This window comes from Onthophagus taurus, chromosome 7 (assembly GCF_036711975.1).
Source record: "Onthophagus taurus isolate NC chromosome 7, IU_Otau_3.0, whole genome shotgun sequence".
NCBI classification, from domain to species: domain Eukaryota; kingdom Metazoa; phylum Arthropoda; class Insecta; order Coleoptera; family Scarabaeidae; genus Onthophagus; species Onthophagus taurus.
Genome location: NC_091972.1, coordinates 28,732,537 through 28,760,199, shown reverse-complemented (window position 1 = coordinate 28,760,199; position 27,663 = coordinate 28,732,537). Strand labels below are relative to the sequence as shown.

At 42.6% G+C, this 27,663-nt stretch overlaps 5 protein-coding genes across 5 annotated transcripts; 3 read left to right on the top strand and 2 right to left on the bottom strand.

Moving 5' to 3' along the window:
- Window positions 1-739: 739 nt before the first annotated feature.
- LOC139430551 (histone H3) lies at window positions 740-1,423 on the bottom strand. The gene has a single exon (XM_071197696.1). It carries the CDS (start codon window positions 1,343-1,345, stop codon window positions 935-937), a length of 411 nt encoding a protein of 136 aa, XP_071053797.1. The 5' UTR covers window positions 1,346-1,423; the 3' UTR covers window positions 740-934.
- A 156-nt stretch (window positions 1,424-1,579) lies between these two features.
- LOC139430592 (histone H4) lies at window positions 1,580-2,854 on the top strand. The gene has a single exon (XM_071197770.1). The coding sequence runs from the start codon at window positions 1,641-1,643 to the stop codon at window positions 1,950-1,952; it is 312 nt and encodes a 103-aa protein (XP_071053871.1). The 5' UTR covers window positions 1,580-1,640; the 3' UTR covers window positions 1,953-2,854.
- A 6,746-nt stretch (window positions 2,855-9,600) lies between these two features.
- On the bottom strand, window positions 9,601-10,128 carry LOC139430523 (histone H2B). Its single transcript, XM_071197619.1, has one exon. The coding sequence runs from the start codon at window positions 10,055-10,057 to the stop codon at window positions 9,686-9,688; it is 372 nt and encodes a 123-aa protein (XP_071053720.1). The 5' UTR covers window positions 10,058-10,128; the 3' UTR covers window positions 9,601-9,685.
- A 180-nt stretch (window positions 10,129-10,308) lies between these two features.
- Window positions 10,309-11,943, top strand: LOC139430522 (histone H2A-like). The gene has a single exon (XM_071197617.1). It carries the CDS (start codon window positions 10,392-10,394, stop codon window positions 10,764-10,766), a length of 375 nt encoding a protein of 124 aa, XP_071053718.1. The 5' UTR covers window positions 10,309-10,391; the 3' UTR covers window positions 10,767-11,943.
- Window positions 11,944-20,939: 8,996 nt separating this feature from the next.
- LOC111414113 (histone H2B) lies at window positions 20,940-22,899 on the top strand. Its single transcript, XM_023045300.2, has one exon. It carries the CDS (start codon window positions 22,442-22,444, stop codon window positions 22,811-22,813), a length of 372 nt encoding a protein of 123 aa, XP_022901068.2. The 5' UTR covers window positions 20,940-22,441; the 3' UTR covers window positions 22,814-22,899.
- Window positions 22,900-27,663: the final 4,764 nt, after the last annotated feature.

Genomic DNA, 27,663 nt, shown 5'->3' with positions numbered 1-27,663 from the left:
TCGCTAAAGAATGAAATGGTCATAATTAACTGGCAACATTCTATGACACGAAGGATAGCTGCGAAGGATGTTTAGAAAATGGCGGTTCTCATTTTGAACAGCTACTGTAATTTTGTGTTAATTAGCTACCCATTCATAAATAAATAAATGAATAAATTTTCTTTTATGTTTTTTATTTTTATTTCGATATCTTCGAAACAGAGAGGAATTCACCTACATATGTATATGTGATATACCATTTTTTGATCGTAATAACCCACGGAGTGTATGGTATAAGTTTGTCGGTCGAGTCACGGAACACTCTGTGATATGTGTATATTATTTTGATTATAATATTAAAGGATTTCTGGAAAAGCTACTATAATCAAGCTGTTCTACTGAAGAATAAGGCTTGGGCCGAGTTCATGAGAAGAACTTTAAACTCTGCGTAGAGGAAACTACTGCCGTCAGCTATTTCCGATGTACTTCATTTTCCATTAATTCTTATGGGATAATTCGGTTCGGAATTCGTCGGTTTCCAACTGTACTACTGTAATCGAATTGCGAATCAGATATGTACATATCTAACATTACAACCTTCGTTGTGATCATTAATATTTGAATGCATATGGAAGCAAATTAAGTTTAAATTATTTATTTGAATTTATTTCATATAAATTAAAAAAGAAATTAATTTTTCTTGATTAAATCACATCTTAAGTTCACGTTGAATTCTTATTTAACGGCCACCATAAAAATATTACACGCTATTACGTTTAGAAACTAGAAAATTTACATTATCTGAAGTCCATACTGAAACATCATTTTTGCTTTCATAAAATTCACAGACTTAAGAGAGCAAAACGAAAATTCTTTTTCATAAAACAAGTGATTGGTTCTGAAAAGAACCGGTCGTGTTGGGAAGGTTTGGTCGATTGATTGTAGATGATGCAAATTAGGCTCTTTCGCCGCGAATGCGCCTAGCAAGCTGAATGTCTTTCGGCATGATGGTTACTCGTTTTGCATGAATTGCACACAAGTTCGTATCTTCGAAAAGTCCGACTAAGTAAGCTTCGCTCGCCTCTTGCAAAGCCATAACGGCGCTGCTTTGAAATCGCAAGTCGGTTTTGAAATCTTGGGCAATTTCTCTAACCAAACGTTGGAAGGGCAACTTTCTAATCAGAAGTTCGGTACTTTTCTGGTAACGACGAATTTCTCGAAGAGCTACGGTTCCAGGTCTGTAACGATGCGGTTTCTTGACACCACCAGTGGCGGGGGCGCTTTTCCTTGCCGCTTTAGTTGCGAGTTGTTTACGTGGCGCTTTACCTCCGGTAGATTTCCGAGCAGTTTGTTTCGTACGAGCCATTTTACTTTATTATTAACGGGATACGTACGACGATAAAGAAAGAGGTCAGAGAGATACGTACAATGTAAATCGAACGGTATAGTTTGTCAAAGTAAACTGAGAGATCGCTCGGTTGAAGGCTGCTTTATAACGTGTTCGTGACTGTATCGGATTGGTCGAGTCGTAGAATCGGTAGGCGTGTCCATTGCGCTTCTATATAAGGGCGCGAAAAGTCCCGGAAACGGTAGTCCCTAGTCGATGCTTGTAAGTTTGTCGTTGTACTTACATAAAAAGAAAATCGAATTATCCAAGAAAAATGACTGGTCGTGGAAAGGGAGGAAAAGGTCTTGGGAAAGGAGGCGCCAAACGTCATCGCAAAGTACTCCGTGACAACATCCAGGGCATCACCAAACCAGCCATCAGACGTCTTGCCCGTCGTGGCGGTGTGAAGCGTATCTCAGGATTAATTTACGAAGAAACTCGAGGAGTTTTAAAGGTTTTCCTTGAGAACGTTATTCGCGACGCTGTCACGTACACTGAACACGCAAAAAGGAAAACCGTCACTGCTATGGACGTCGTTTACGCCCTTAAGCGGCAAGGTCGTACTCTCTACGGCTTTGGGGGTTAAGAAATTTAAATTATGTACCTATTTTAATTTTGAGGACGACTGTTCTATATTCAACATGACCACCCGGTTCTTTTCAGAACCACTATATTTATGAAAGATAAAGAATATTTTCACATACAATCCGGACAATTACGTACATGCATATGTATGTGTGTATGTACATGTGTTAGGTTCGTTTCAACCACACTTCAAACTACCAATTGACGGCCGCAATCCTGCTCAGTTGAAAGGTGCTGCCACGGTCCGACTGAACCGTGGACTGGTCCGCGACGTTTTGTCAAGCGTTCCAATCACAGAATATTATGTTATTCTGATTTATGTTCCAACGACCGTTAGACAAGTTCATGTATAGTCGTCCACACCAAGATCCGGAATTACGATACGGCTGTAAAAGACCCTTAACAATAGAAGGGGCATAAAGAGGTATCTTTTGGGTTCACACAAATCGGGCATGGCATAAGTATAATTTAGAAGAATCAGATAGTGATTCTGACTAAGTTCGGCCTTTAGGCTTACGTTTTCGCTGTTATTAATATTATTATTATATAGTTTACTGACCAATACAATTAAGTGTAATGAACTGAAAGAAATTCATTGGTACGTCCCTGACTTTCTAAACTATGCAGGGTTCTCGGTCTCGTCTTAGGTAGAAATGGTTAAGTACCCTTAACCGCAGAGAAGCGGGGGTCTACAATTTATGGGGGTTGTAATTCCGGATCTTTTCCAATTGTACAGCCTGTCTGTTAGTATCTGTTATGTTTACTATGAAAGCGTATATTTGGATTATTTTCTATTCTTTTACATGTTTCGGGTATTTTGTTTAACAAATTTTATTTCATATTATGCATGTTTTATGATAACTTTTATAGACAAATTAATCAATAAATATGTAAACACATGCATATCTTTATTTCATTTTTCTACTATTACCGCTATTAGGTTTTTTTAGTTCATTACTGTTAAAAAAATTAGTAAATGAATTTCGTTTAAAATGATAAACTGTGCTTGCAGCGCCAATTCTCGGCAAGGTTCCGTTCCAACGAACATGCGCAAAAGAAAGTCGTGAATAGGTCGTGTACGCGTACAGGAACGGGGCAAATTTGTACGGTTGTTCGGTTTTAACGAACTTTTCTTAACTATTATAACTTATGAAAAAACACAATGTTGTTTGTTATATTCAAAACTCGAAGAAGCTATGAGTAGGGTGTTCGTTCGTTCTTATACGTAACACGTTAACAATATGACAGAATTAACAATTTGTTTTTGTTACAACGTATATTTTCTGGTGAAATACGCACAACGACTAGAATGTCATTATTTACCATCTACCTGAAAATGTCGGGTTGGATCGTCCGTCGAAAAAAAAAACTTTAACATTCAGATCGACAGGAACAAGCAGGTATATGGTAAATAAAGGCGCTTTAGTCATTGTACTTCGAAAACCCGAAAATATGCGTCATAGTATACAGGGTGTCCCGTATCTTCCGCATCAGAGCATTATACGGTTGTAGGATACATTATTCTGATGCGATCTTTCTAATAAAATTTTTTCGAAATGTTTATAATAACCGCACGGGAACAATTTAAAGTTATCCGCTTTTGTCCAATAGCGGACGAGTTTGATTCACCGAAAAAGTTTATTTCTCTTCGCGTGACGAATCCATTGGTGAGTACACGTAGGAAACGAGTTATCATCGGCGTAGCGGACCGGCCGAGGGTGGCACCGATTACCTGAGTCTGATTGCGATCTGCTGATTGGACGAAAAACAGTTCGTTTAAACAGTTCCCGTGCGGTTATTATAAACATTTCGAAAAAATTTTATTAGAAAGATCGCTTCAGAATAATGTATCCTACAACCGTATAATGCTCTGATGCGGAAGATACGGGACACGCTGTATATCTATAAACAAGGATAATATGGATTGAGCCAACGAGAGAGATAGCTTGCGCAAGGTGATCGAACCGAGATAGACATAGAAGCGTACTGACATATAATAGGCGTGCGTTAATTTTGGCGGTAAATTTAAAACAAAATTAATAAATGAAAAAAGAAAAAAAAAAATAAAATAAAATAAAATTTCCTTATTGTTTATAATACTTACAGGTGATGTGAAACTGTATTATCGCAAACTTTGCACACGAAACAATACATTTTTAAACATAATGGTGTGACTGGCTGTGACACAACAAAACGATAAACGTCAAATGGAAGAGGTTTGACACTTTTGTGCGCATGCGCCCGTCTGTTTATTACCGTTTTATGTCTATCTTTGTTACACTTTCACATTATCGCTTTCCATCTGCGTCTATTCACCTTGAGCCACATTTTTGTTAGTAGATATATTCAGTTAGCTCAATCCATATTATATATAATCAAAGGTTATTAATTAATTTAGTAGGAAAGTTATTATCTAAAGCCAAAGAATATATATAGTTAATTTCATTTTTTCTGTTATTTTCAGTTAAACGATAATTAAACATACGATTAATTAAAAATCTAAAATTAGAAAGTTTTTGTGACATGGGATGTGTTGAATCAAACGGGATAATTGTAGGAATAACAGTAAGTTTTCTGTAAATGTTATAATCTAATTTATCAAATGAACGAGTTAAAGTTAGGTATAAGAAATTTAAAGAATTATTACTTTCAAATTCTGTTGTAAAGTTAAGTTTAGGATGTATATTATTTAAAAAAGTTAAAAATTCATTCATCCCCATCCTAAACATAACATACATCATCTACATAACGAGTCCAAGAATGGATATTGTTCTTAAAAGGATTGACATTATTAATAATATAATTATTTTCTATATGATCCAAGAAAATGTCAGCAAGAAGACCTAACTAAAAATTCATTATTAAAAGTACAGAAATTTTGTGTAATAACATGTTTCTGTATTATATTACAATGTTCTATTGTTATGTCATTATTAAAAAAATCCTTACAAATTTTTGAGGTTAATTCTAGAGTTAAATCTATTGAAACATTAGAATAAAGATTAGTAATATCAAAGGAAATTAAAATTTTGTTATGAAAATTAAGAATTTTAGTTTTATTTATAAATTCTGAAGAGTTTTTTACTGTAAAAATTGGTTTAAAATCAATTAATTTAAAAATATTTAATAAAAATTTCGAAATTTTAGCAGTAGGTGAAGAATTAAAAGCTGTTATCGGACGAATGGGAATGTCTTTCTTATGGAGTTTGGGGAGGGAATACAATCTCGGTACTGTAGGATTCATTGAAATAAAATATGAACTGCAAAAATATTTTTTCCTTTCAGAAAAGGTGTGTACTTCATCAGTGTCTCCTTACATAGATTGATAAGATTTCTAGTATTTTTAACTATTTTATCTAGGGGGTTGAAATTTATTTTTTTATAGTTATTATTAACCTAATACATCAAATCAAAAAGGTAATATCCAGCAATTCAAAAATCTCTCCAATGTTTCCTTCAGTGAGGAAGAAATTAATTTTTTAAATAAAGGTTATAAATTTGCCCTGTCTTCAAACGTTAATTTACCAAAACTTACATCCAGAAAAACTGACTGGTGTGCTTTATGGACTGGTGGAATCATTGGTCTTCTTTAAAAACGATGCTGGTCAGAACGTTACAGTCAATGGTGACCGCTATAGAGCCATGATTACTGACTGAACCATGATGTGCAGGAGCTGTGGTTTCAACAAGACGGCGCCGGCGCAACATGTCACACAGCTCGTGCCACAATATAGCATAGTTTACAAATATTGCAGAAAAGGTAGATGCAAATATTGTAGAACTAGAATTGAACAGAAAAATAGAAATTAAAATTGCTTATGTTGATGTATTGGAGTACAATAAATTAGTGGGAAAGAAATTTAAGGTAATTTTTAATGAAAATGAAGTACAAATAAAAAGTTGAGATTGTACGGTATTGGGAAACAAAAAAGGATGATTATTTATGATTAATTTAGAATTTGAAACAGACAAAATGGTTCTGAGTGCAATTCAAAACGATATTTGGCATAAAAGGCTTGGGCTTGGCACGTAAATAAAAAGGGATTGCAAATTTTGAAATTGCCTGTGAGTCATAATCGTTGCTGTGTGTGTATTCAGAGTAAAGGAACCTGATTACCATTTATTAAAGAAAATAAAACAACAAAAGAAATTGGTGAATTAATTCATTCTGATGTACAGGTGTCCCGTATTCTTTCGGATCATTCAGAGCATTATACGGTTGAAGAATACATTATTCTGAATCCAAGCTGTAACTCTGTCATTTACATTCCGATTTTCATGAGTGAAAATTTTCATGAATTTTTTCCAACGCAAAAGCATACGGAGCAATTTGAAAAACAAACAAAAGTTGATCATCGCTTAGTAGCATGAATCATAGTATTCATCAAACTATTTCATTTGATACCTTAAAATCGGAACGTAAATGACGTTACAGCGTCATGAATTACAGCTTGGGGCGTTTTTTGTGTGACATCCTGCTATATATGGATCAATAAACCCAATTACTAAAGACGGGTGTAAATATTTTCAAATAATTTCAGATGATTATTCTCATTTTGGAATGATATTCTTATTGAAGGACAGAGAAAAAGAACTAAGAAAGTTAGAATAGATAATGGAGGTGAAATTCTCAGTTCAAGATTTAAATTATAATGTGAAAGAAAAGGAATTGAAAGAGAGTACACATAGGACTATACTGGATATATTCAGGACAATATTTGTTAAGACAGGTTTGTCTAAAAATGTTTGGGGAGAATTGGTAAGAGCATCGATATATGAACTGAATCGATAACCAACTGCGCGCAACGATAGAATTCCTTCTGCAAAAATTTGGTATGGTGAAAATGATTTGAATAAATTAAGAGTATTTGGAAGTAAGGTATGGTACGCGGTTATCCCTAGAACAAATAAATTGTAACCTAGAGAAAAGTTGGGAAGATTGGTTGGATAGTGCAGCTGGCTATAGAATATGGGACCCGAAAAAGGACAAAATAATAATGTCGCGAGATGTTTTATGCGATGAAACATGTATATAACATAAAGATAATGTCGATCAACAGAAATAACGGACAAAATTGAAAGTGATAAAAATGAAGTGAAAGTGAACGAAAAATCAAATGAACAGATTGAAGAATAGATGAAAAACAGTGAAGACGAGGAACGAGAAGAACAACATAAAAACATACAAGATCTGGACGTTCAGAAAGAAACCAACTTATCAACTCACAAAGAACAAGAACATGGACAATAGTAAATATACCGAGCGAAGCCAAAGCAATAGATACAACATGGATATTTACTACAAAGAAAGATGGTACAAAAAAGGCACGGCTAGTTGGCAACAAGGTTTTCAACTCAAAAATGAGGAATGGAATTCAATATACGCCCCAGTATCCAGGATAACATCAACGATAAGAATGTTTATGGTACATGCGATTAATAATAATTGGCCAATAAAACAATTAGAGCATTTTTAAATGGTAAACTAACTAACAATGTATTTATAAAGATACCAGAAGGAATAAACCAGGAAAAAGGAAATGTGTTGAACAAGGGCATAATATGGACTTAAAGAGGCACCAAAGTGTTGGGATGAACAATTTGATCAATGGATTCAAAAAATCAATGTATGATTTGAGTCTATACGCAAAGAAAGATGTGTACACAAGAAACAATAGAAAGGTTAAAACACGAATTTAAGGCAAAACATGTAGGAGGAAAATTTAGAAAAGAATATATTGACAAAATTTTGAAGAAATTTAATACGACAAACCGCAAGGTTAAGAAAACGCCAATGGAAGTAAAATATCAATTTGAGGAAACAAGGAAGGACAACCTTATAGAGAACTTATTGGAAGTTTATTTAGTATATAGCAACCATTTCAACAACCGACACAAAAACTTTAAAAACTCCCAAAATGTCGTAATATTTACCAAAACTACCCTCGTGATGTCTTCACTCCACGAGCGAACGAAATTAAAGAGAGCGAGTTTCCAAAACTTTTCCCAAAATATATCAAAAAAAATCAAAAGTTAAATCGATCATCCGCGACCTCTCATAAGGAATAGGAAAAGTGAAAGGAGTAGGAATCTCGAATTCCGTTGCTAGAAACATACAAAACAATAAAAGAATATAAATAATTAAATTTGAATTAAAATTATTTAGTAAAATTAAGATGATTAAAAAAGACGTAACAGAATGTTGTGTTGTTTTTAATTTAATTTATAGTAGATATTAGATTTTCGTTTCGGTTCAATGTTACAAAATATGTTTAAAAACAATAATATTTTATTTATTTTAAAAGAAGACAATATCATAGTGAAGGTTTTTGAAATGAAATGTTTCTTTAATGTTTTTTTGTACTAAAATGTATCTTTTAGAATAAAAGTTAGGTTAACTTTTAATAGAAGTAAGAACAAATAAAGCTAATAACAATGGAAAGATTCCATCAAAATTCGTTACTAACCATAGTAGATAAGTAAATAGTATGAAAGGAAGCAAATCTATAAATCATTAATTCACTTTACTCTAAGACGTTATTGCCGGTTTGAACTCTATAAGATTTTTTGTAGAATGAAGAGAATGAGGTAGGGGTACGCAGGTAAATAATAAACAAAGTCGTTTTAGTCGTTGTGCGTCGAATACCAAAGAAAGGGTATTTCACCCGAAAATATGCGTTGTAATATCGACAAGTTGTTAATTCTTTCATCAATTTTGAGAAAATTATTTTATTTTTACTCATCGGATTGGTTGGTGTTGTGAGTGTGACGTCATATCGAAACTTTTAATTAAATTTTCCGTAAGTTTTTCACTTTTGCGCACTTTTTTAACGTTACTCTAACGGCGTATTCAGGTCATTTCCTATCGACTAAAAAAAAATTCATTTCGGTGGTAAATGGGAGGTTGGAGTCCGATCTGTAAAAACTCATTTTAAGGAGAGTTTACAAAGGTTTTAGTTCAAATAGAAGCTGTTCTTAAGGTACCGTTTCTGATTAGTAGGGTCTACTAATTACGATGTTTGAACTCCAGGTCATTTTCTAATTATAACTTTTACGAAGAATGGTTGAAAATTTCTGGAAAAATTGGCAGAAATTTTAAACAATTGTTCCTTTCTGCAAGCGACTGATCTTGTAGGTTTCTTTTGTTTTATTTAGGGTAATTTTGTATGTATTATGTTCCTCCCATCTATGGATGTCGTTACCCCATTTACTTATTTTTATTAATTTTTCGTGTTGATTCAAATTTTAAAAGTTAATTATTATTTTTTTTCTTCTTCAATCTTTAATTTTGTAAATTTATTAGGAAATAATTTAGAGAAATTTTAGTAAAGAGACGTCTTCCTCTTTATCACCAGACTTCGTAAAGAGAAGAAGCGTGAGTGAAAGTTATTAGTTCGACATTTTGGAATACGACTTTTGTTAAGTTGAATTTAAGAAAAACACTTCTTCAGAAACATGGCATCCGAAACGTCAAACATTTTTTCAAAAGACGCATAGCTTTACCCGAAAGCCTTCGTACTTATATTATCAACCTTTATGAGGAGGATATTATCAAACAAATTAACGATCTCGACAACTTATGTACAACTTACAAGGATCGCACTTACATATATTACCTACTATTAACTTAAAAATATTGTAAATTGCAATAATATTCTTTATTCAGATACTCATTTTTGGTTCTGAAAAGAACCGGTTGTTGTTTGGTAGGGAGGGGGATGTTTATATCGCCATTTATTTGGAACTTGTGTACTTAGTAACAGCCTTGGTGCCTTCGCTTACAGCGTGCTTTGCCAATTCTCCAGGTAACAGAAGTCTGACGGCAGTCTGGATTTCTCGACTGGTGATCGTTGATCTTTTGTTGTAATGAGCCAAACGGGATGCTTCAGCGGCTATCCTCTCGAAGATATCGTTCACAAAACTGTTCATTATACTCATAGCTTTGCTCGAAATACCGGTATCGGGATGAACTTGTTTCAATACCTTGTAAATGTAAATAGCGTAGCTTTCCTTTCTCTTGCGTTTCTTCTTCTTATCGGTTTTCGATATATTTTTCTGCGCTTTACCCGCCTTTTTGGCTGCTTTCCCACTAGTTTTCGGTGGCATTGTTGTTGTTCGTTGATTAGTTAATAAAATTTATCGGCGATAAGACTATTGACAGTAACGACAGTACACTACAGTAAGTATGCAGTGTTATAAAAATGGCCTGTTTTTGCCGTTTATAAAGTGGTAGCGTCGTATCAGTAGGTGACGCCTCCCGTTGCTACCGCTTGGCTGACGGCCGCTATTGGTCGAATCGTCGGCGCAGTTGGGTATATATATTTGAAAAACCTGTATTCCGCTCAGCTCTGTATTGAAACGTTGTCGACAACGATATCGTTTACATTGAAACATTTTGTTGAAGATTTCGGCACGCTACCAAGTCAACTAATTGTAAGCCATGTCGGGTCGAGGAAAAGGTGGAAAAGTTAAAGGGAAAGCAAAGTCCAGATCCAGTCGTGCAGGATTACAATTTCCTGTTGGTCGTATTCATCGATTGTTGAGGAAGGGCAATTACGCGGAACGCGTAGGGGCCGGAGCTCCCGTATATTTAGCGGCCGTAATGGAGTATTTGGCAGCCGAAGTTCTCGAGTTGGCCGGTAACGCTGCGAGAGACAACAAAAAGACCCGTATCATCCCTAGACATTTACAACTGGCCATACGTAACGACGAAGAATTGAATAAATTACTATCGGGAGTGACGATTGCTCAAGGAGGTGTACTTCCGAACATTCAAGCTGTTTTGTTACCTAAGAAGACCGAGAAAAAACCTTAATTTAGTTACAACTTGGCCACACCATATTAACAAAACGGCCCTTCTCAGGGCCACAAAAAATATAGTCGAATAATGAACTATCGATGCCTGCTGCGGTGGTGTAATTGTATCAAGTTTTTGAATGTAACAGTATTGTTAATTCTAAATAACTCTTAAGTGATAAACTTACCGAAAAATAACTTTCGATTTTTAAAGTTTCGATGTGACGTCATCAACAACACTGACGACGTATTTTCACAGCACCACGGTTAACACATCTTGCGCGGGCACTTTGCCGCCAAAGTGTTACCGTGTAGCGGGCATCAATACCATGCAAAACGAGTTTAGTCGCTTAGCGCTAAAGATGTGAAATCCGCGCAAGATGTGTTAACACTGGTCGTATTAATTATTTTTTCCACATCCACGCACACAACACCAATAAGTAAAAATGAAACTTGTTGATATATACTATGACGCATATTTTCGGGTTTTCGACGTACAATGACTAAATCGTCTTTATTTACCGTCTACCTGCTTGTTCGTGTGGATCTGCATGTTAAAGTTTTTTTTTTCAACGGACCATCCAACCCGACATTTTCAGGTAGATGGTAAATAATGACATTCTAGTCGTTGTGCGTATTTCACCCGAAAATATACGTTGTAACAAAAACAAATTGTTAATTCTGTCATATATTGTTAACGTGTTACGTATAAGAACGAACGAACACCCTACTCATAGATTCTTCGAGTTTTGAATATAACAAACAACATGGTGTTTTTTCATAAGTTATAATAGTTAAGATAAGTTCGTTCCAACCGAACAACCGTACAAATTTGCCCCGTTCCTGTACGCGTACACGACTAATTCACGACTTTCTTTTGCGCATGTTCGTTGGAACGGAACCCTGCCGAGAATTGGCGCTGCAAGCACAGTTTACCATTTTAAACGAAATTCATTTACTTATTTTTTTAACAATAATGAACTAAAAAAACGTAATAGCGGTAATAGTAGAAAAATGAAATAAAGATATGCATGTGTTTACAATTATTTGCAATTATTTTTCTTTTTTTTTCTTCCTCCCTACATAAACTGTTTTAAACTCAAACTTATTATATTTTTTTTTTCTGGACGTTTTTGCAATACAGAATTTTATGTATTTTTTTTTGTATTTTAGCGAAATAAAGATATTATTATTATTATGTGTTTACATATTTATTGATTAATTTATCTATAAAAGTTATCATAAAACATGCATAATATGAAATAAAAGTTGTTAAAAATTTGTTAAACAAAATACCCGAAACATGTAAAAGAATAGAAAATAATCCAAATATACGCTTTCATAGTAAACATAACCATAACAGATACTAACAGACAGGCTGCACAAATGGAAAAGATCCGAAATTACAACCACCATAAATTGTATACCTTCGCTTCTCTGCGGTTAAGGGTATTTAACCATTTCTACCTAAGACGAGACCGAGAACCCTGCATAGTTTAGAAAGTCAGGAAAGTCAATGAATTTCTTTGAGTTCATTATACTTAACTGTATTGGTCAGTAAACTATATAATAATAATATTAATAACATCGAAAACGTAAGCCTAAAGGCCGAACTAAGTCAGAATCAATATCTGATTCTTCTAAATTATGCATATGCCGTGCACGATTTGTGTGAACCCAAAAGATACCTCTTTATTTATGACTTGTTTATGTGCACCATCATAAAACTATTGCCCTTTCTATTGTTAAGGGTCTTTTACAGCCGTATCGTAATTCCGGATCTTGGTGTGGACGACTATACATGAACTTGTCTGACGGTCGTTGGAATATAAATCAGAATAACATAATATTCTGTGGTTGGAACGCGACAAAACGTCGCGGACCAGTCCACGGTTCAGTCGGACCGTGGCAGCACCTTTCAACTGAGCAGGATTGCGGCCGTCAATTGGTAGTTTGAAGTGTGGTTGAAACGAACCTAATACATGTACATACACACATACATATGTATGTACGTAATTGTCCGGATTGTATGTGAAAATATTCTTTATCTTTCATAAATATAGTGGTTCTGAAAAGAACCGGGTGGTCATGTTGAATATAGAACAGTCGTCCTCAAAATTAAAATAGGTACATAATTTAAATTTCTTAACCCCCAAAGCCGTAGAGAGTACGACCTTGCCGCTTAAGGGCGTAAACGACGTCCATAGCAGTGACGGTTTTCCTTTTTGCGTGTTCAGTGTACGTGACAGCGTTCTTGGCAAGACTGCCTCCCCTGTGGCGGCGGCAGCCAAATCATCAGGCCGCACCGCCTCCCTCGTGAAGGCGGCGACCAAGAAACCAGTTATTGGCAGAACTGCCTCCCCAGCGGAGGCGGCAGCCAAGGCAGGTATATCAGGCCGTACTGCTTCCTTAGAGGATGCGACGACCAGCGCGGCAGGCCGCACCGCCTCCCCTGAGCAGGTGGCGACCAAATGCACACGTAAGGTTAGTACCGCCATCCCCGAGAAGGCGACAACCGAAACAACCCCCGTCCTTGGCAGCACTGCCTCCCCAGTGGAGGCGAAAGCCATAGCACCATCAGGCCGTACTGCTTCCCTCGCGGATGCGACGACCAGCGCGGCAGGGCGCACCGCCTCCCTCGAGGAGGCGGCGACCACCTCCACTCCGAGGTCATTCGCCGAGGCGTTGGCTTCCATCCCGGCGGGTAAAATGGATGTCGACGTGGCAGTCGGTCCATCCAACGGGAAAAGAAAGGCCAGTAGCGACCTGGAGGACGAGTACTCGGAGGCCGTGCGTCCTCGATTGGAACACGTTTCCAAGCGGGTCCCCCCGGTAATCCTTCATGCGAAGGAAAACTGGGATTCCATTTCGGCGGAGATGGCGAGACTTCGGATCGCCTTTTCGAAAGCCAGAGCGGTTCCGCAAGGAATCAAGATTGAGCTCCCCACCGCGGAAGCCTATCGCGCCCTGGTGAAGATGTTGATGGCTGGTAAACACCAGTACCACACATTCTCTCTACCGGAGGAAAAGCCGTTAAAGGTGGTTTTTCGAGGCGTCCCTACCAGTATCGGGGAGGACAGCATTGCTGCCGACCTGAGAAAACAGGGATTCTGGCCCGATACGGTAAAACGTATGCGCCAGGGCTCTGAAAGGAGGCCGATCTCGTTAGTCCTGTGCGTCTTGAAAAAGACCGCGGACGCCAAACGGATCTTTGACCTCAAGACGGTCATGGCTTTAACCATAACTGTCGAGAGCGCCAAGAAGAAGACGGAAGTCGGCCAGTGTCATCGCTGTCAGCGTTACGGCCACTCCCAACGAATGTGCAACGGTGCACCTCGTTGCGTGAAGTGCGCTGGTGACCATCCGACGGCTTCCTGTGCCAAAGCAAAGGATGCGCCCGCCAAGTGCGTCCTTTGCGGTGGTCCTCATACCGCCAACTACAAAGGGTGCCCAAAACACCCGAAGGCGGCGGAAACGAGGGCGCCGGCGGCAGCCCCAAAGGTCAAAGCGACCGTTCCCCCGAAAGCAGCTATTCAAGCGCAAAAGGGGGACAAAAAGGCTCCAGTAGTCGCGGCGAAACCCGTGAAAGCGGTTAGTAGTCAGGCGAAAAAGCCGAAAGGCAACGCTAACGTTGCCCCCAAAGCGAACGCTCCAGCTACCAAGGTAGTTCGGAAAGAGGTCGCGGCGCCCAAAGCTAAGCTCAACGAGCCGAAGCAAAAGGCGACCGACGACCCCCCGAAGCTGTCGAGGTCGCAGAGGAGGCGTCACAATAGGAGGCTTCGTAAAAGCGGGTCGATCGCGGTGGCTGAAACACCATTCCCGGTCAATGTTGCGGCACAGGCGGCGGTTGAACCCCCAACCGACCCCCTCGTCAACATACTGGCGATGATGAGCGAGGTCATCCAAATCGACAAATCCGATAGGGACGCACGAGTTAAGTTGTGCGTCCAAATCATGTCCGAGATGATGAAACTCTTATGATGACTCATCGAAGACCGAGAGTACCGCAATCGCTTGAGTTGGCTTATTGGAACGCCAACGGCCTTGTCTGTAAACAGAATGAACTTCGCGAGTTCGCCGAAAGGTACGACCTTGACGCGATACTCATTTGCGAAACCCATCTGCGAGCGGGCGACAGGCCACGGCTGCCCAATTATCGCTTCTATCGAAACGATAGAGTTGGAGCAAGAGGCGGCGGGACAGCCATCTTTGTAAGGACCAGTTTGGATCATTACGAAGATCTGACTCCCCCTCTTCAACATCTCGAAGCTACTACGATTGTGGTACGAACACTATCGGGGTGCGTCCGCTTGGTCGCCGCCTACAATCCGCCGAATCGGCGGTTGTTGGAAGACGATCTAACGGGTGTCTTGGATACGGACAAAGGCGTGGTTATCGCCGGCGACCTAAACGCTAAGCACCCATCGTGGAACAGTCGGATCGCAAACGCGAACGGTAAAATACTGCGGAGTTTTACCGACGAGACGGGCATTGTCACCGATGCCCCCGCCGACCACACGTATTACCCGTCGAACGAAGGACAACGATCTGACGTTTTGGACGTGGTTGTAATTAAAGATGTCCGACTAGTTCATAGAGTTACCACGCTCAACGAACTTAGTTCCGATCATCTCCCTGTGCTGCTGCAGCTAGGAGACGTCCCGGACGTTCGCGTCCCGGTTGAACGTTCCACTGTATCGTGGCCGGCTTTTAGCGACCACTTGCACCACAATATGGGACAAATACGACCGATCCACAACGCTCAGGAACTGGATGAGGCTGTTGAACGACTCACGGTCGCAATCGAGGATTCTCTTCGATACGCGACCAACACGATTCCCGTAAAGGACCATCGATGGGTGCTTCCGGCGCACATCAGGGAACTTATGCGGGAGCGTGATCGCGTCAGGCGGACTTATCAGCGCAATTGGGATCCCGATCTCAAGCGTCGCTATAACCGTCTGCGCGGTGATGTGAGAAGGGAGCTCGCGGAGTTCCGATACGCGTCTTTCGACGCCAAACTCGACGCCCTGAACACCGAAGACGATCACTCCTGTTGGAAGATGGTCAAGGTGCTGAAGGGGAACACGACGCGCATGCCGCCCATTCACGGTGAAACCGGAATGGCTTTCACTCTCGAAGAGAAAGCAGAGGCTCATGCCGATAACTTCGAAAACCAGTGCAGCCCGCTATGCGACGATGACGAAGATGAAGATTTCATCGATCGAGTCGAACGCGTAGTGAGTAGGCGGCTGGCCGTAGAAGATCGTCGGCATATCGAGCACGCTTCTCCGACCGAGGTGAAAGAGGCAATCGCGAGATGTAAGTCGAAGAAGGCATCGGGACCGGACGGGATAGGAAACGCTGCTTTAAAGGCCATGCCTTTAAAAGCGGTCGTTTCGCTGACGGGAATCATCAATGTGTTACGGTGGGTGTTGTTGTTAAACGCAACGGTTGGTTTGAAATGTTTATTTACAATATGTACAAGGGTTATATACAATTATATGCGGATACGATGATGATGGTGGACGGAGAGAGTCGCAAGTAGGCGCCGTGGTTAAGGAGACGTGATCTTCTACTGCTACTAAAGTCGCTAATCGGTTGGAACTGCTTTCTGTTTGCCTTCACCCTTCTTTTAACCCCAAGGGTGGCTGGGGTGAACAAAAGCGTCCAATCGTTGAGCGGCACCGCTGTCCGAACTGCCGGACCAATGGCGTGGGCCGAACGGCGCCCGAGCGGTGGTTTGGGATAACACCCCCTCCCTCAAGGCGCCGGTTCGGGTGGCGCTGGTTGTTGTCGAAGTGGTGGAGGGGCCGGCCGCAGATCGTTCACGTGAACCTTAACGGGTTCCGCCGTCTGGTGCCGTCTGATCCAGTAGGTTGTTGGACCTGCTTCTTCGATGACCATATGGGGTCCAATCCAGCGGGGACCAAACGGAGTTGCGGCTCGTGATCTTTCCATGACGAGCTGCCCCGGTAGGAACCGCCTGGGTGGTGGGTCCTCACCAGCGTAGAGTTGGCGATACCGATGCTCGTTCATGTGGGCCTCCCTGATTCGCCTTCTTCTCTGTTCGGGACGCTCGAGCTCAAGCTGTTGATTCATGCCGGGTGCTTCTACCAACCATTCCCCTGGACGTGGCAACTCATAGCCTAGCAGCAAAGCGGCAGGAGTTTCCTTGGTGGCTGCGTTACGTCTCGAGCGAATGTTAAATAAAGCCCGGTTAATGTGACGATCCCATGTTGTCGGATTTCGTCCTTCCAGCTGAATCCGGATACATTTCTTTATCTCCTGGATTCGCCTCTCCGTTGGGTTGGCTTGGGGATGGTAAATGGGGGTGGTCCAATGCAGACAGCCCCAACGGCGCAAGGCGGAGTCCCAGTCGATGCAGGTGAATTGCGGTCCGTTATCGGACAGGATGGCTCGCGGATACCCGTACCGCGGAAACACCTCGCTCTCCAAGAGGTCGATGACCCTTGCGGCGCCGCTGGTGGTGGCGGGGAAGGCTTCAACCCACCGGCTGAATAGGTCAGTGACAACGAAAACAAACCTGTTGTTGTTTCGAGTTTTTACATAGGGGCCCATGAGATCGACGGCGATCACTTCCCAGGGCTGGGTTGGTGCCCGGGGACGCAATGGGGCCCGTTCCTGCAGAGGGCCTCGTTTAAGGGAAGCGCAAGTCCAGCAACTTCGGACGTGATCTTTCACTTGTACTTCCAGCCCGAGCCACCAATACTTTTTCAGAATGGCTCTTGTGGTTTCTTCAGCTCCAGGATGTCCTGCGAGGGAGGCGTCATGGTAGGCATGCAGAACTTGTGCGTGCATGTCTTGCGGCACAATCAGCCGCTTGCCGTCTGGATGTTGCCTCCATAGTAACCCCTCGTGGGTCGAGTATTGGTCGACTATCCTAGCTTCGCCGGGATTAACAGGACCCGCCTGGTTGATCATGTCCAGGGTCTGAATGAGGTTCTGGGCATGAGGATTCCGGCGTTGACTTTCCTTTACATCATCGGCCAACCCCGGTACTTCTAGGCACGCAATATGGTGGCTTCGTACATCTATGGTACGTTGTTTGGTGGGCAATGGCACGAATATCCGGTCGGTGTCCGGCACACTATGTTCTGTTGTTGATTCGTGAACTGGCTGTCGCGAGAGGAAGTCCGGGAGCTCGTTCTGTGCTCCCGGAACGTGTTCCACAGTAAATTTGAATTCCTGCAAGAGGAGTGCCCATCGAGTTAGTTTGGCGTTTCGACCTTTCATTGTGTCTAGCCATAACAGAGCCTTACTGTCGGTGCGCAAGGTGAATCGACGATCCTCCAAGTAAGGATGGAAATAACGTACCGCCCATACGACCGCCAGGCATTCCTGCTCATTGGCGTGGTACCTTTGTTCGGCAGGAGACAGCTTAGCGCTGGCAAATGCGACTATCTTTCTCCCGGGATCCTGATACAGCACCGCAGCAATACCCTTCCCACTGGCATCTGTTTGCAACACAAATGGTTGATCGAAGTTAGGGCGTCGTAGTTGCAGCGGGTGACTCAGCAGCTGCTTGATCCGACAGAAGGCTTCCTCTGCGTCCGAATTCCATTTGAATTTGTTTTGTCCCCGCAAAAGGTTAGTGAGTGGCGTCAGCACCTCGGCGCAACGGGGTACAAAACCGCGGAGCCAGTTGCACAAGCCTAAGAAAGAACGAAGCTGTTTTTTGTTGGTCGGGCTCGTGGCGCTGCAGAGGGTGTTGATGTGTGTTGGCAGGGGTTCGACCCCGCCTGGCGTAATTCGGTGACCCAGGTAGTCGATGGTTGTCGCGCCCAGATGACATTTTTCCGGCGACAACCGCAAACCGTGCAAGCTAAGCCTTTCGAACACAAGGTGCAGGTGTTTGAGATGATCTTCCCACGAGTCGCTGTAAACTATCACGTCATCCAGGTAAACCAGCGCAAACCTTCGGAGATATCCTGATAGAACTTCCTGAGTCATCAACTTCTGGAAGGTGGCGGGGGCATTTTTCAGGCCAAAGGGCATAACCCGGAATTGATAAGCGGCCCCGTCCGGCGTTGTAAATGCAGTAAGAGCCCGGGATTCTCGCTCCATTGGGATCTGCCAGTACCCGGACCGTAGGTCGAGGCTTGAGAAAACTGTGGCCTGGCTGACGTCCCGCAGGGTTTCGTGGATGATCGGAAGTGCCGAAGATTCGTCCTTAGTCTGCTGGTTCAATCGACGGTAGTCGATACAAAAACGCTTGGTGCCATCTTTTTTTTTCACTAGGACAATCGGGGAAGAATACGGAGAACGGCTGGCCTCGATCACACCCTCCGCCAACATCCTCTCCACCTCGCGCGCGATGAATTCCTTCTTGGCGGGAGAGCAGCGGTAAGGTGGTAGACGGAAAGGCCGTGCCCCTTCAAGGAGCTCCAGCCTGTGTTCCGTGGTGCCAGATGTGCTTTTGCGTGAGTCGACAAACACATCAGGAAAGGCGCGAAGTACAGTATACAGCGCCTCTTGGTGCTCATCCGGAACTTGGTGGCGGATGGAAGAAACGTCAAATTTGGGCGGAGGCGTTGAAGGGATGTTTCGCCGGAAGTAAACTGTAGCGCGCTTCTCGTTCCCAAAATGGAAACAACCGCGTTGAAAGTCCAGTACCACTTCGTAATCGTGAAACCAGGGATCGCCGAGAACGAATGGGGCGCTCAGACGCGGAACCACCAGGAACTGTTGTTCACATTGAACCCCGTCAATAACGAACTGCACCATGGTCCTCCCGAGGATGGGGAGTAGAGCGTCTGGGTCGGCTTGACTAGCGGAGGAAACACACGCGGGGTCATACGACGGCACAATGTCTGATCGCACGAAATTGTTTGTGGATCCCGAATCGAGGAGCGCCACGTGGCGTCCTCCAGCAGTCGCAATAGTCACCGCGGAACGCGTCGACCGGCCGAGCCTTTCTAGTGTGGAGATTGCGGCCGCTCGAACTGTGCTGGGCGAACGGCCGCTGCTTCGTTTCCCGAAGACTTGGTCTGTTGAAGAGGGCAATCTCTGTTCCAATGGTACCCCGGGCAGTACCAGCAGCGGGGTGGCTCTTTTTTCTTCGATATCCCGGGGTCGGCTGTTGTCGACTTAACCTTTTGTTGGGTCGAGGTAGGTTGCTTAAGCGCACCGGATTTTCTGAGCAGGGCCTCCGTACGAATAGCTTGATGCCGTAATTCTATTATGCTAGCCGGCGTCTTGGTTATATGCAGCTGTATTTGTGGAAGTAGTGAAGCCACCATCATAGCGATGTCGTCGTTGGGTTTGCGGCGGAGGCGTTGCGCTTGCAAGTGTTTCCTCTTAAGGAATACCTGGACGGGTTCGTCCGCACGCTGTTGTCTGCTGAAATACTGGCCATTAATCTGCGCCAGTATCTGCGGGCTGTTAAATCTGTCCAACAAGGCCTGGTGGAACGCTGCGAAGGTCAGCCCCAGATCGTCATATGCCGTCCACCACGTAGCGGCTTCTCCCCGAAGGCAGTGAGCAGCCTGCTCCGTTTGAGCAGCCGGGGGCGTTTGTGTCTGCTGGAAGTGTTCCTTCATCTGTAGCAGAAAGGTTTCTGGGTCTTCCATCGCATCGCCGGAGAAGGTCGGTGGTTCGACATTCGATATGGACAGGTGGTCGGCCAGCAGCTTTTGCAGGGAACACACCTGCGGCTCGCAGACGCTGGGTTTGCTGGCTTCTGGTTCAGGCTTCATTGTGGTAGGTTCTGTGGGTCCCTCTTCTTCTGAAAAGCTTGCCAATTCTTCCTTGCTGAAGTACGGACGGGCAGCAGCGGTTCGGCTTCTGGTCGAAGGAGTCTTTGGCATCATCGGGCCCCACGTTGGGCGCCAATTGTTACGGTGGGTGTTGTTGTTAAACGCAACGGTTGGTTTGAAATGTTTATTTACAATATGTACAAGGGTTATATACAATTATATGCGGATACGATGATGATGGTGGACGGAGAGAGTCGCAAGTAGGCGCCGTGGTTAAGGAGACGTGATCTTCTACTGCTACTAAAGTCGCTAATCGGTTGGAACTGCTTTCTGTTTGCCTTCACCCTTCTTTTAACCCCAAGGGTGGCTGGGGTGAACAAAAGCGTCCAATCGTTGAGCGGCACCGCTGTCCGAACTGCCGGACCAATGGCGTGGGCCGAACGGCGCCCGAGCGGTGGTTTGGGATAACAAATGCGGCGTTCCGGCTGCGGCATTTCCCTACCAAGTGGAAATGCGCGGACGTCGTCGTGTTACCGAAACCCGGGGCGAACCTAACGTTCCCGCAAAGCTACAGGCCCATCAGTTTGCTTTCTTGTCTCGGCAAGGTATGCGAGAGGATCGTCCAGACGAGGCTACAAAGATCAGTTCAAGATCTTAAGCTCATTCAGGACGAACAGTTTGGTTTCCGACCCAAACATTCGACCGTACACCAGGTACTGCGACTTGTCGAATACATAACCGAAGGCTTCAATCGAAAGCAAAGCACTTGTGCGGCGCTTTTCGATGTTGCCAAGGCGTTCGACAAAGTATGGCATGAAGGACTTTTGTTCAAAATGCTAGAAGCGGGCGTGCCCCTGGCGTTGGTTCAATTGATCGCGTCCTATCTTGGCGGTAGGAAGGCGCGCATCAAATTGAACGGTACGCGTTCGACAGAGCGAATCCTAACTGCTGGCGTCCCTCAGGGGTCGTTGCTTTCACCGATACTCTTTTGTATCTTTGTTAGCGACCTACCCCGGTGCGAGGGCACTCAGTTAGCGATGTACGCCGACGATGTATGCATCTACAGCAGATCTTGGTCCCCCGAGATCGCCGCTCGTAGACTGCAGACAGCATCGGATCAGCTGCAAGACTACTTCGCAAAGTGGCGGGTCAAAATCAACGCTGATAAAAGTACCGCAGTACTCTTTACTCGGCGTAGACAGAGACCCCCCGATGCGTTGGTACTGCGAGGGAACGAGCTTCCCTGGCATTCCGAAACCAGGTATTTGGGTGTCATTCTGGACTCTAAACTAACTTGGAAAAGTCACATCGAGGCCATGGCGAACCGGGCGAAGGTAGCTCTGGTCAATCTGTACGCTCTGATAAATCGCCGAAGTAAGTTGGATCCTCTGCGGAAGATTCGACTCTACAAAGCGGTTATCAGACCTGCGATGACATACGCTTCTTCAGTCTGGGGTTACGCCGCGCACTCGCACGTGCAAAAACTCCAAGTGGTTCAGAACAAGGTCCTAAGGATGGCATTCGATGCTCCTTGGTTTGTCAGTAATGCGACACTGCACAATGATTCCCAGATGGTGACCATCGAGGAATTCATTCGGAACAAAGCCAGTACCGAGTTTACGCGGCTCGAAGACCACCCAAATCCCCTCCTAGCGGGATTAACGGATTACGACGTTGAACACCTTCGCCATAAACGGCCAAGGCTGCTTCTCGTCTGACGATCCGGGAACCCGACTGTCCTTTCCAAATCCACTTCCGATATCGCTAATTTAGCGAATATTAACTAATATATTTTCCGTCTGTTTTAGATCCGATGAAGAGGGTTAAGGAAGATTCCAGGAACCTCAAGAGGCCCGTCAAGTTCACCGTTCACCGTTCATTTTTATAACACTGCATACTTACTGTAGTGTACTGTCGTTACTGTCGATAGTCTTATCACCGATAAATTTTATTAACTAATCAACGAACAACAACAATGCCACCGAAAACTAGTGGGAAAGCAGCCAAAAAGGCGGGTAAAGCGCAGAAAAATATATCGAAAACCGATAAGAAGAAGAAACGCAAGAGAAAGGAAAGCTACGCTATTTACATTTACAAGGTATTGAAACAAGTTCATCCCGATACCGGTATTTCGAGCAAAGCTATGAGTATAATGAACAGTTTTGTGAACGATATCTTCGAGAGGATAGCCGCTGAAACATCCCGTTTGGCTCATTACAACAAAAGATCAACGATCACCAGTCGAGAAATCCAGACTGCCGTCAGACTTCTGTTACCTGGAGAATTGGCAAAGCACGCTGTAAGCGAAGGCACCAAGGCCGTTACTAAGTACACAAGTTCCAAATAAATGGCGATATAAACATCCCCCTCCCTACCAAACTACGACCGGTTCTTTTCAGAACCAAAAATTAGTATCTGAATAAAGAATATTGTCGCAATTTACAATATTTTTAAGTTAATAGTAGGTAATATATGTAAGTGCGATCCTTGTAAGTTGTGTATACATAAGTTGTCGAGATCGTTAATTTGTTTGATAATATCCTCCTCATAAAGGTTGATAATATAAGTACGAAGACTTTCACGGCCGGTGTTAATTAAACTAGAACTAGAACCTTTCGGGTAAAGCCGAGCGTCTTTTGAAGAGATGTTCGTTACCGGAGATGGGAGGGACAGGAAACACGTGATGGAGTCAAACTCTCAACAACACTTAACAGGGTTTTTTATTTAGAATATTTTTTCACAAGATTAGTAGTAACGATATTTGTAATATAATATCCTCTGAGTCGAACGGCCTTCCTGTTTATCCCAGCTTGATGAATTCCAACCAATGGGGTGCGTCCGACCATTCGGCGCGGTCTTCCCAGTGTTCGAAGGGACGGTAACCATCCCCTCAACAACCCCCGACAACCCTCAAGAGCCCATCAGTTTGCTTTCTTGTCTCGGCAAGGTATGTGAGAGGGTCGTCCAGACGAGGCTACAAAGATCCGTTCAAGATCCTAACCTCATTCAGGATGAACAGTTTGGTTTCCGACCCAAACATTCGACCGTACACCAGGTACTGCGACTTGTCGAATACATAACCGAAGGCTTCAATCGAAAGCAAAGCACTTGTGCGGCGCTTTTCGATGTTGCCAAGGCGTTCGACAAAGTATGGCATGAAGGACTTTTGTTCAAAATGCTAGAAGCGGGCGTGCCCCTGGCGTTGGTTCAATTGATCGCGTCCTATCTTGGCGGTAGGAAGGCGCGCATTGAAATTGCGCTTTGTTAGCGACCTACCCCGGTGCGAGGGCACTCAGTTAGCGATGTACGCCGACGATGTGTGCATCTACAGCAGATCTTGGTCCCCCGAGATCGCCGCTCGTAGACTGCAGACAGCATCGGATCAGCTGCAAGACTACTTCGCAAAGTGGCGGGTCAAAATCAACGCTGATAAAAGTACCGCAGTACTCTTTACTCGGCGTAGACAGAGACCCCCCGATGCGTTGGTACTGCGAGGGAACGAGCTTCCCTGGCATTCCGAAACCAGGTATTTGGGTGTCATTCTGGACTCTAAACTAACTTGGAAAAGTCACATCGAGGCCATGGCGAACCGGGCGAAGGTAGCTCTGGTCAATCTGCACGCTCTGATAAATCGCCGAAGTAAGTTGGATCCTCTCCGGAAGATTCGACTCTATAAAGCAGTTATCAGACCTGCGATGACATACGCTTCTTCAGTCTGGGGTTACGCCGCGCACTCGCACGTGCAAAAACTCCAAGTTGTTCAGAACAAGGTCCTAAGGATGGCATTTGATGCACCTTGGTTTGTCAGTAATGCGACACTGCACAATGATTCCCAGATGGTGACCATCGAGGAGTTCATTCGTGACAAGGCCAGTACCGAGTTTACACGGCTCGAAAACCACACCAATCCCCTCCTATCCCCTCCTAGCGGGATTAACGGATTACGACGTTGAACACCTTCGCCACAAACGGCCAAGGCTGCTTCTCGTCTGACGATCCAGGAGTCCGACTGTCCTTCCCAATTCCACTTCCGATGTCACTATTAATTAGTGAAAATTTTGTAATATATTTTCCGTTTGTTTTAGGTCCGATGAAGAGGGTCAGGGAAGAAATTCCAGGTACCTCAAGAGGCCCGTCATGTTCACCGTTCACCGCTTACCCTCAAGAGGCCGCGCCGGGTAGTCGGACTCGTTGTCGGCGTGGGAGGTGCCGAACGAACATCGTTCACGTGGACCTTGGTGGCTTCCGCGGTGTTGAACCATCTAACCCAATAAGTGTTGGTTTCGGCGGTACTGATAATGATGTGAGGTCCGTTCCAACGTGGTGAGAAGGGCTTAAGAGGTATTTTATGGCTGCGTTCCATGACTTTATCACCGGGTGTGAATTGAATTCGTGGAGGAACCTCTCCTGCGTACCGTTGCCGGTATCTATGCTCGTTCATATGGGCTATTCGTTCTTGTCTTCTATCTTCTCCGTTAGGGGCTTGGTTGGGTGCGGTATCTTCGGCGAACCATTCTCCAGGTTTACGGAGCTCGTAACCCAATAGCATAAGAGCCGGTGTTTGTTTCGTTGCGGCATTCCTTCGAGAACGGATGTTGAATAGAGCGGTTTGCCCCAATTATTACGTATATGACGTAGGCATTTTTTTAAGTCCTGTTTTCGTCGTTTTGTCGGGTTGGCTTGGGGGTGGTATATCGGCGTAGTCCATTGAAGACATCCCCACCGTCGGAGTGCAGCATCCCATTCGATGGATATGAATTGTAGGCCGTTGTCGGAAAGGATAGCCCTGGGGTATCCGAATCGTGGGAATACTTCTATGTCCATTACACGGATGACGTCTGCGGTGTCCGTCCTTTGAATGGGGAACGCCTCCACCCAGCGGCTGAACAAGTCTGTGATAACCAGTATGTGGCGGTTACCAGTAGTGGTAGCATTATATGGTCCCATAACTTAACTTGGTTTTTTGTTTACAATATTTTTTTACACAAGATTAATATAGCAACGATATTTGTCATCTAATGTCCTCTGAGTCGAACGACCTTCCTTTTTATCTCAGCTCCATGAATGCCCACCAATGGGGTGCGCCCGACCATTCGCAGTGTTGGAAGGGGTGGTAACCATGGTAACATGTTTGAGGTTTCAGATGCCATGTTTCTGAAGAAGTGTTTTTCTTAAATTTAACTTAACAAAAAAAATTTCACTACGAATCGTAGTCGCATAGATATCCTAAAATAGCCAACCCAAAAATTCCAAAATGTCGAACTAATAACTTAGCAAAAATTCACTCACACTTCTTCTCTTTACGAAGTCTGGTGATAAAGAGGAAGACCTCTCGCTAAAATCTTTCCAAAACCGGTACTAAAAAAAAATTTCGTGGATGACATAGTTTAATACAATTTCCCTAAATTATTTTCTAATAAATTTACTTTACAAAACTAAAGATTGAAGAAGAGAAAAAATTATGATTAAACATTAAAATTTGAATCGACACGAAAAATTAAATTAATTAATAAAAAATAAGTAAATGGGGTAACGGCATCTATAGATGGGAGGAACAAAATAAATACAAAATTACCATAAATAAAACAAAAGAAACCAACAAGAGCAGTCACTTGCAGAAGGGAACAATCGTTTAAAATTTCTGACAATTTTTCCAGAAATCTTCAACCATTCTTCGTAAAAGTTACAAGTAGAAAATGACCTGGAGTTAAAACATCGTAATTAGTAGACGCTACTAATCAAAAACGGTACACGTTAGAACAGCTTCTATTTGAATTAAAAATATGTTCATATATATATAAATATATATATATGAACTGTTGAATAAATTCGAGATTCCTACTCCTTTTACTTTTCCTATTCCTTATGAGAGGTCGCAGATGATCGGTTTAACATTTGATTTGTTTTCATATATTTTGGGACGAGTGGAGTGATATCTTACTCAAATTGATATCTTACTTCCATTGGCGTTTTCTTAACCTTGCGGTCTGTTGTATTAAATCTCTTCAAAATTTTATCAATATATTCTTCTCAAAGTATTTTCTTCCCTTATTATTTCCATTCCCAAAAACTTATTGAATTCTCCTACATGTTTTGCCTTAAATTCGTGTTTTAACCTTTCTATTGTTTTTTGTGTACACATCTTTCTTTGTGTATAGACACAAATCATACTTTGATCTTTTGAATCCATTGATCAAATTGTTCATCCCAACACTTTGGTGCCTCTTTAAGTCCATATAATACCCTTGTTCAATACATTTCATTTTTCCTTGTTTATTCCTTCTGGTATCTTTATAAATACATTGTCAGTTAGTTTACCATTTAAAAATGCTCTAATTGTTTTATTAGCCAATTATTATTAATCGCATGAACCATAAACATTCTTATCGTTGATCTTATCCTGGATACTGGGGCGTATATTGAATTCCATTCCTCATTTTTGAGTTGAAAACCTAATTGCCAACTAGCCGTGCCTTTTTTGTACCGTCTTTCTTTGTAGTAAATATCCATCTTGTATCTATTGCTTTGGTCTCGCTCGGTATATTTACTATTGTCCATGTTTCTTGTTCTTCGTGAGTTGATAAGTTGGTTTATTTGTTGTTCCAGATCTTGTATGTTTTTATATTGTTCTTCTCGTTCCTCGTCTTCACTGTTTTTCATCTGTTCTTCACTCTGTTCATGTAATTTTTTATTCTCTTTCACTTCATTTTTATCACTTTCAATTTTGTCCGTTATTTCTGTTGATCGACATTATCTTTATGTTATATACATGTTTCATCGCATAAAACATCTCGCGACATTATTATTTTGTCCTTTTTCCAACCAATTTCCAACCAATTTTCCCAACTTTTCTCTAGGTTTTATTAGCTTTACTAACAAAACCTTCACATATATCCACATCTCCGTAAAGAAGGCTACTGCCATTTCATCAAGGATTTCAACGACCGCTTCCGGGTTATAAGTGATTTCTTTGGAATCAACTCTTGGTTTTAATGATGTTACAGTCATTTTACTGATAATCGCATCGGCAAAACAACATTTGAAATAATCTTGAATTAACTAATTAGTTAAACATTTACCAATGGTAAATAAATGCGATAATTTACCATATCAATTAATATTCCTTCAACATGAACGTTGATTTTTCTCTGGGAAAGTATAAAAAATCTCCCCGCTTCTTTAGCAAGAACACCATTC